Genomic DNA, 9,895 nt, shown 5'->3' with positions numbered 1-9,895 from the left:
CAATGATATGTTATACACTGATAAAATAAGTAGCCTTCTGTATTTATTTTGTGATAACACTGGTCCTTCTGAGGGACTAAATGCGACATGTCCACCAGCTTGTTGCTCGCTGCATATTTGTTGCTATAGACGGTGCATCCAACCCTCTGGATGTACTGTGTTGAGTTTTTAGCTGCTTGCGGAGGAAATAACAGCGCTGTGACAGAAGTGAGTGCACATAACATATGCTGAAAGATGCTAACATGCTGCAAAAGCCTGAGAAACTTCAGTATCAGGTGATGACTCTCTGTAAGTCTGTTGTACGACACCATTCACATACCGAGCCCATGCTTCTGTGCTCCCTCGTAAGGCGCCGCTGCAGAAACACGATGATCGGACTGAATGTCACAGCGTTAAATGGATGTTGTTTCCCTACACATTACCTTTTTATTCAGTTGATTATGCAGAGCAAATTCCCTCACATTTTTTTTTATGGTGGAAATAAAAAAATAAAATAAAAAGAAAGAATCTCTCTGCTTCAGAATTTATATTTAAAAAAAAAAAAAAGCGGCCCCTCAGCTGAGCGAGTCCCTGCAGGCCTCCTTGTTCCCGTTGCCTGTGGCAGGATGAATGAGTTAATATGTAGTCATTGTGTGAGCTGGGTATACTCACACACGGCGCCCTGATATCCTACATCAATGGGCTATTGCAAGTTAATGACCAGATCTGTGAAGGCCCATTTGCACGAAATATGGACAGTGTAAAAACGAGCTGGGAAAGCAGGTGCTGCTGCCATTGAGGAGCTTATAAGCCGACCATATGGTTGTGAAGAAACTCATTTGGCTGTGCTCACTCACAAAGACTCTAAAGAAGTCTTTCCTCCAATGTTGTGAAGACTCTGGACCTTCTAATGACGGTTTCCTTCTATTTTTCTCTTGTTGCATCAATGAACAGTGTATCAATTTGCATAATCATATAGGTAAATGACAGTCTTGAGCTATTTCGCTCTGGACTTCATTTGAATAGAAATGATAGCACTTTTCATTCTAAAAGGAAATCAGAGAACTGATAGCAAATGAATGAGAAATCGTACTTTGGTGAACGGCCCTTCTGCATAGACACTATCTAACTCCATCTTCGTACTTCACCATGGACGTGTGAGTGACAGTCCCCCATCCAACATCCAAACAGTTTGGGAACAACATTTTTTTTTTTATTTCTGGGAATTGTTTGGAGTCAAAGGAGCATAAGACAATAATTAACTGGTCGAAAAAGCCAAGTACCAACACAAAAAATCAAAGTGAACGTACACACTGACTGATTTGCATGAAAATGAATGAGAACAAATAATTTCTGCAATAAATAATGACATAAAAAACATATTGCCGGAGGATGTCATATAAATGAGACATGAAATTAGCTATACAGTAACAGAAAAAAAAAACAAAAAAATAATAAAACGAATGCAAACGACGAGTTGAGCGGACAAGACGTCACAGTAAAAAATAAAAGAAATAAAATTAAAACAAAAACACCTGTAAGTCAGTAAGGTGCTAGCAATAGATCTCCAAATCCATCATAATCGGTCTTTATTCTCTTGCTCTGTTTTTTAAATTTCCAATAAAAAAATAAATAACATGATGAAAGTAATTCCAGAATAAGGAGGAGTCCCAAACACAAGATCTGAGGGAGGCGTTTCGTATTCGACTGACAGTTTCCGATGGTCAAATATCCATGCGACTGAAGAGAAACACCATCCAGAGAGACTACACTTCTAATCTAACAACATTTGCTCCCTGCCTAAACAAATGTTCCTGTTCACATCATTTCTTATCTCCAGGCGTTCCTGGCAAAACAATCAAAATGATTTTTTTTGTCATGTTGCTACAGCGGAAACAAATCAAATCAAATGGTCTGTCTATACAAGAAGAGGATTTGAGAAAAAAAAAAAAAAAACCTCAACAGAAACTTGAAATTTCTGTACAATATTGACCTGCAAAGCACGACGGCTAGATGTAATAAAATATGTAAACATATTTGCTGTTTTTGACACAGTCGTCTGTGACAACAGATAGAATCACACTTGTTCACACTGGAGTAAGTCTTTAGCCTGGATTTTTTTTCTTCTTTTCTTTTTTAAAGATTGTGACAATTACATCTTTGCCAGACACAAATTATGATAATGCAATTTTTGCCACGGTATATCTGTAAAAGTAAAGGAAACGGAACAAAACAAAAAGATGACATGAAGGGAAAGAAAAAGGCTATCAGAGATTTAAAATTCAGATAAATAACAATGCATTGTACATTTTCCCCGGTGGATCCGCTCTTGCACGCTTGAGCACCGTCTACAATTTGGATGCCATGAATAGCAGTCCAATCCTTAACTGAGACGTGAGGGAGGGAGAGAAAAACATTGAGATACATTACTGTATCATATCCTGCTGAGCACTGCCAAGCCAACCCTGACTGGACAACATCCTTCAAAAAAAACCAAAAAAAAATCCAATATAATAAATAAATAAATTACAGAATGAATAAAAAATAAAATAAACAAAAGATATAAACAAAAAGACAGCTTGAAGTACACATATACTTTACCTCATATCGCATCCATGAAAGCTACATTTAATGAAACTGTTTCTAACGCGAAATCAGGTTTTGACTTCCAACTTTCCCGACAATCATTGTTTCTTGAGGTCCCTCACTTACACAGATGCCAGCACCACGTCACATACACCTCACATGCATGCTCAGAATGGCCGAAATGACAGTGATCGTATTTTACAGGGTTACAATGGACAGGGTCATTAGAACTCCAAGGATCACACACCTCTTGACAGTCACCTCGGGTCGTGTGCGCGTTAGTGATGTTATTCACACGGCCAAAAGTCTCCAGCAGGGACTCCTTAAAAATGTCCACGCTGAGTCCCGATGAAGTTGTACTGCATTGTCTCTCTGTAATGCTTACAATAGTAAGTGTGCTTCCATAAGCCAGAGTTGTTTTGTAAATGTTTCAGTGACTCAGAAAGACTTGAGTTCTCAAGAGATTCGATTCTTTTTAAATCACAGTTGCCAATATGGTACTGTCAAAATGTTTGTAACTTTGTTCCAAACTGTTTATTTTTTATGTGTTGGGAAATGACTTGATTTCTATACATAATATTCCTTGTCCTTGTCTTTCGGTCTCTTGCTACTGGCGCTGCCTTTGGCGCTGCCGCTGGGTGCTTTATCCTTCACCACAGCGCCATTGGTTTGCGCCGAGTTGCTGATGTAGTTGCGTGTTTCGTCCACCTGGTAGGAACCCTCGTCTCTGTTCCTGTACTTGTACATGGCGTAGAGGAGGATGAGGATGCAGAGGGCGGCGGCCGACACTATGCCCACCACCATGCCCGTGGTGCTGCTGGATTCCCGGAACACCTCGGAGGCCCCCGGGGGCACCCGCCGCACCACACCGGGCACTGTGGGCAAGGCGGCAGGCACCGTGCGCAGCATGGGTGAGGTGATGAAGGGGCCCCGTGGCTTGGTGCCGTCCAGATCGAAGGATGTGGGCAGGGGCAGCAGGACTATGTCCGGCTGCGGGGGTTTTATCTCGCGGTTGTTCATTTTCCCGGCGGGCAGCTTGGGTGGCGTGTCCGAGGGGACCGCCGCTGGCGGCGTGCCCCGGAGGTCGGGCAGAGGCGAGGTGGGTGTAGTCCTACCTGCCTCAGAGGCTTTGCTAGGCCTCAAGTCCTTGGCCTCCCACTTGGGCGCGAGGGCTTTGTAGCCGCCTTCATAGGCCGATGTGGTCAAGATCTTATCTGTTACCAGGGAGAAGGTGGTGTAAAAATCTTCATCGTCAGTCGGGGGCAGGCTAGAGTCGAAAGCTTCGCCAGAGCCAAACCCCGAAATCACCATGCCATCATCATCATCATCATCATCACCATCATCACCACCATCACCACCATCACAATCATCGCTGCCTCGGTCCGACAAGCAAGGTACCCCCGCCTCAGTGGCCATGGCCAAGGATTCTTTGGTGGTCTCAATAATGGTGAGGACGGGGCGGAGGGTTGGGGGGAGGGGGATGAAGGGAGAACGGGTGGATACAGAAGGGATGTCTATGGGGTCCTCGACTAGCACGGGGATGACTAGCTCCCCTCCTAGAAAGCGAAAGAGAAAGAAACAGCAGTCAGAGGGCGGAAAGCCTTCAGTCGGCAAGCAAGAAGCAGTCAAACACCAAAAGAAACGGTAAACAGAGAACGTAAAAAGCAAAGCTCAACAAAGGGAAATGAACTGAAGGTAAAGAAAAAGAAAGAACGGAAAATACTGTACCAGTGCAAAAACAAGGAAACTCAGAACCAAACAAGACTCAAACTGAAAGAAAACAACAGCCATAAATCAAGTATACATTGCATCAAAAGGCTTTGAGGGATGCACAAGGGTGAGCCACATTCAACTGACACCTCACATTAACTCCTCTGCTCCCTACACCTGCTCTGATCAGAGCTGCATCTGTGATGCGCTGTGAACTAGTCGACATGTACATGATCACTATTTACAATGAGAGCGTACAGAAGTGGGGCTTACTGTATGTGTAGTGTGATCTATTTATCGCTACCTAGTTATTCTGCACACATCTCTGTATTAAGGAGCAGTTCAGGCTTATAAGAGGCATGATTCATTTATCTTCAAATGTAAATCTATGCGCACCAAAAGAAGCTGTCTGCGGATGAAAAGGAGCCGAGGCTATTAGTGTTTGTTTGCAATTCAAGAGTAAGCCAGTGGACCTGAAAGCAAGTTAACTAAGTCTGAAATGAGAAACTATTAGTAAGGTGTTTTATTTCGGTACTGTAGCTACTCAGATAGATGCTTTTTAACCCTGCTGACCTACATGAGCAAATGAATACTAAGAGAAAACAAAAAAGGGAAAGGTAATGTGTTCACTGTGCCTCTTAGAAACCTGACCGGCACTTCAGACCTTTCTAACCGATCGGTAAAAATCTAAACTCGTAAGGATCAAGTTAATTTATCTTTATCTTTCTTTAAATTTTATTTTGCTCAGCACCAGTGGGCTCCCCTATTTGCCCTAGCCTCTTGCCTTTTGACCCCTACAGTTACCACAGTGGCACAAAGTCACCGGGCAGTTCACTGACACCTGAATGTTTCCTGACTTGCTTCAGCTGCAGCTCTTTATCCTGGAGCGTGGTAATGTTTTACCGCTCCAACGCCAAAGGACAGAAAATCACCTCCACATCCGACCACTTCTAATAAATCCATTTTGCTTCATTGGTTAAACTTGTGGCTCTACAAAGACTGTGAAACATTCAGATGTCTGTTGAAGCTGCTTATCCTCTTGCCAAAGTGGCTTGTTTGTACATTGCAAAGGCTCACAAACAGGGCACTATAAAGAGATGCAAACCTTTTGGAACAATAAAGAAAAGAACACAACAGAAACGAAGGAAACCAAAAATAATAATTAAGGCATCGCAAAAAGAGTTCAGAGTTAGAGCAAACGTCGTCAGAAACATTCACAAAGTAAAGCCACAGATAGAGCTATCCAGAAAAAGGATTAGTAAGTAGAAAAACAGGTAAAGGAAAGAAGCTCGGAAAATCATAAAAGCCTACGGAGAAAAAAAAAAAAAAAAAAACAGGTTTCAAAGGAAGAAAGCATACCATCAGTTTTGTCAACTTACATCAACAAATTGCCCGCATGATTTTGGCAGGAAGAAAAAAAAAAATTTACAAAAGAAAGTTGTGTAAGAATGCCTTTGGACAAGTTAGGTTAGTTTCTTTTTAACAAGTTCTGATTATATATTTCTCTTTTTTTTTTTAGACAGGATGGTAACAGGGAGGCAACAACACATACATCCACACATCATGACATGAAAAATAATCTTCACCATTCTGTTCATATCTTTTTTTTTTCCTTTTAATTATTATTTTGTATAAAAAAGAAAACGGTATATCTATAATTCTTGCTTTTGATTGATAAGTCTCTCCATAAATATCTACAGCCTGATTAGATGACTTATTCTTTTCTCTCTTATTTTTTATGTTATTTTTTTGCTCGACTTTAACTTGTTCATCGCTTGTGAACAAATGGATGACTGTACATATCTTAGAATCTCTACGTAAAGGGGTTCGGGGGGAGGGGGTGCGAGACGGGGTGGGACCTATGAACATACTAGGAAGGAAATGACATAGATGGGGGTGAACGTGTACATCAGTTGCCATGTCCATGTAAAGGCGGCACGAAGCGGTCGGGCGGCATTAGAGCTTTTGGCTGTAAGGAAGGGATGGGGATATACAAACAATGAGCATATACATGCCCATCTACAAAAGAGAACAGCACTCTCAACACTGACAGTTTTACAAACCCTAAGCTGCAACTTCTTTGCCATGCACAGAAATTAACCACTAGTCGATTAAATCCAAATTTCAATCAGAGATAGCTGTTAGATAACATATTAGAGATCAGCATAGAAACAGTTTGGAACACTTTTCACAGGTAGGGTCTAACTTTGGAGGTAGCTTCTCTTTTTTCTCTATGAGGACGCCAATTTGAAGCTCCAATATAGGCGAGTTCCTTTAACAGCCAATCTTAAAAGAAAAAGAAAAAAAAAAACAAAAAAAAAACAACCTTCTGCCGTTTATGAAATATCAAATAATTCATAGAGAAAAGAGGAAGCTTCGTTCTGATTAGGGTTAAAAAGAAATCATTAAGAACATTGGCATTAGTGAATCTTAGCAAATTAGCAGAAAATTTGAACATTTCCAGAAAAAGAAACATAGAGAGTCACATATATGTGTTGTTTACATATATGTACAAAAAGACAAAAAGGAAACAAAAGGAAAAAAAAGAACAGGTCAGCAAGCAAGAAAGAAAGGCAGTAGATTTCTCACACTATCAAAGATGAACAACCAGAAAGCACACACTGAGGCAGACAAAGAGAGGGGGGGACAGTTTAAAGGCAAAGTGTCACCACCTTCATTTAACTAATAATAAAGACTTTATTATTAGTTACTTCAATACAGTTCTCTTGTTAGTATTTTAAAACACAGGACAGGGCGTGCAATCTGGATGTACGTCAGAGAAAGAGGACTTTTTTTTTTCTTTGGATTTTTAGTTCCACTATAAGAAGTAGTTGGGTTAATGCATGCTTAAGTAAGTTGCATTTAGGGAGAGTAATGTACAATAACAATACAGCAAGCCAGGGGACAGGTAAAGGGGAGGGGCTTAAGAATGGGGTCAGTAAATGTGACTGCCAGCAAGGGCTGTGGGATATTTTCTCAAGCAAAGAATCCATTCATTAGCAGCTACCGGGAGGAGAGGGTGCACCATGGGTGACGCATAAGCAACATTATGTGGTATTTAGGCTCGATGCAGTCACTAATTAATCAAGAGGGAGGTTTGGAGTGATAATTAATGACCTGCTTTTTACTCAACGTTTAGATGCTTTATAACCAACAGCCTTCGTTTGACAGTTAAACATGTGGAGTTCCACAAGAGGGCGCTGTGATCGTTTATGCTTCTGGTGAATTTAAGGAGACGTGCACATCTGCCGTTAGCTACCGGGTGTGGCTAGTTTGTCAGCTATCGGTTGGCTACAGGAACCTCATCCATTAAGCAGCTAGGTCTGCGAGCTGATTGTTATTGAGTAAATATGGCGCCTGTCACTCCCGCACACCGACGCCTTGAACGGCAACTTCCTGCCCGGCCGACCATGCTCCAGTCATTTCTGACGTGAGTCGCCGTGATCTCCTCCACTAACTGCTCAGCCGAGATAATATTCCCATAACAGAACCAAACTGCTCACCCAGTTAAATAAACAACTGCAACGCAGAGTAAGTGATTGTATCCGAGGATTTATTTATCCAACCCTGCCCTTGCTGTCTCAGCCTTGTTTGCATCCTTTCGCTCCATCCTAAGCTAACAGCTTTCAGTGACTGTTAGCTTTGCGCTATATCAACAAACCACTTGGGGGGAGGGAGGGAGGGAGGGTGGGGGGGGGGTCTCTGTAGTTAAGGGTCCCCAGTAAAGTCAGTGCAGAGGACCTTGATGTTTTGGTAAACACTTTAATCCTGTGTAAGCTCTTGCACAAGCGTTGCACGTCCTGATATATTTCAGAAGCAGGCAAACACAGCGGTTTCTAATGGGTTTACTCAACCAGATTGCATTTGTTTTTCATACTCGTCAAGATGGAGGGAGGTTTTATTCTAAGCCCCTGCTTCACTGGCATATAATTCTCCACTTGGCTAGACCTATACTTGGTTACTCTGTTTTCTGTCGTTTTAGACAAAAAAGGAGTCAGGACTTCTGACGAACAAGTGCTTCTTTACGCCCGGCGCTCGCATCAACAAGAAAACCTCCACTTCTCCTCCTTAAAACTTCATTTTAAAGCCTTTCCACTTTACATCCCGCCACGTATAAAACGACTATCTGCTGGCTGCCTGCGCAGGCTTGTAAAGAGGAATTAAAGTAAATATAGTTATAACTAAATGGCTGGTTGACTACCTCAGCAGTTTGAAGGATGCAGATGTGGAAATTTCAGAGCAGCACTTTCTCTTTACTTGCCTCCCTCTCTCCTCTCCCTGGTCTGATCCCCGTGTCCATCCAAGGTTTGCTGAGGCCAAAGAATGTAGATGAATCCCGACGGTGTGTCAGGGATTTGACGGCACTACACCATAAAAGCGGAAAGCCGGAACACCTGCACCGACCAGGGATGAACTGAGTCAATGGGATTTTGACACCGCAAATTGTTGGCGAGTCAGTGGTTCGAGGCCCTGAAATCCCATTGTGGTGCGGTGCATTGTGTCCCGAGACCTGCTGTGGCAGATTTATTCACCCCTACCTACTACAGGTAGGAAACTGATTACCAGAGAGCCAAGCGACACACACATTCTCAGTGTGGACGCACTTTAAGGGAAATGCCAGGGATTATAGTAGTGCACAGAGCAATGGCTGAGCTTTCTAGAAACGTGTACCTTAAAAGCGTTTTGCCCTGCCATTAAAATATCTTATCTTACCTGTGCACACACCATGCCAAGAGATGCCTAATTTCTCCCTGATGGACATCGACTTTCATCCTAAAAGTGTTCCATTTACAGCTCCGACTAGTGGAGAAGTCTACCCTATAAAGATGCAAGGAGCCACCAGGCTGGAGGAAGAGCTCTCCTCTGTGCCGCTCTGAAGACATGGCGCATGGCAGATAGCTCTTAATCCGTCATCATGTGGTTGGCTGCAGTCTGGTGTATTAAATTGGCATCTCCAGCAGGCGTGGCAACTCGCCCCTGTCAGCTGGTCGATTTGCTGTACAGCCATTAGGCTGCACCTCTGCACTCGGTGGACATGTGTCAGCTGAATAACCTTTAAACTGATCTGAGGCCTGTGTTGAAGTGACAGCCGGCCCGCTGGGGCTTGACGGAAGCCACAGCCGACGCCACGAGGAAACGCAGTGATCCGTCCCTATCATACCTCATTCTGCATCCTACACTTGGCTCCTCAAAGAGCAATGAAGAAATCACACAACATTACTTCCACGCTTCCAGTCTAACATTAATATTAAAGATACAGATCTCAGGCCGACCCAAGGCCAATGAGATGGGTAGACGTACTGTATATAAATATATATAAATATATAAAGTCTGTTTGATCTCTCTTCCACTTGATCAAAGGCTGAGGGTAACGGCGCATGCAGGACCATTTATGACCTGTTTATTAAAAACGCAGTCTTTTTACGACGTACTGTCACACTGAATGCACCAGTTACCCTGTAGTCTTTTGGGAAAGATTTGCGGGAGGCCCACCTTTTCTGGAAAAAAAATTACAGCGCCGGTTGTTGTCGCACAAGACTAACACAAGCCGCCTGTACGTTCGTAGCGTTGCAGTTCGGCATTATTATTGCTACAGCGCAGCAAAAAGAAGAGGTGCCAG

The 9,895-nt window shown here is 42.8% G+C and overlaps 1 protein-coding gene across 15 annotated transcripts in view; it reads right to left on the bottom strand.

The window, feature by feature from the left end:
• Positions 1 to 1,170: 1,170 nt before the first annotated feature.
• nrxn3b (neurexin 3b) overlaps positions 1,171 to 9,895 on the bottom strand; it is a 270,562-nt gene continuing 261,837 nt past the window's right edge. For 11 of the 15 annotated variants that reach the window (XM_047574496.1, XM_047574504.1, XM_047574501.1 and 8 more), the window contains one exon: positions 1,171 to 4,121. In XM_047574496.1, coding sequence (XP_047430452.1) covers positions 3,133 to 4,121 — 989 coding nt within the window. In that variant the 3' untranslated portion in view covers positions 1,171 to 3,132. Of the gene's footprint in view, positions 4,122 to 5,897; positions 6,245 to 9,895 lie in introns of those variants that run through there. The other 4 variants (XM_047574507.1, XM_047574508.1, XM_047574511.1 and 1 more) reach the window with 2 other exon arrangements.

Source organism: Mugil cephalus, chromosome 21 (genome assembly GCF_022458985.1).
Source record: "Mugil cephalus isolate CIBA_MC_2020 chromosome 21, CIBA_Mcephalus_1.1, whole genome shotgun sequence".
NCBI classification, from domain to species: Eukaryota; Metazoa; Chordata; class Actinopteri; order Mugiliformes; family Mugilidae; genus Mugil; species Mugil cephalus.
Note: the sequence above shows the minus strand (reverse complement) of the source record. Positions and strands in the feature narration are given on the sequence as shown.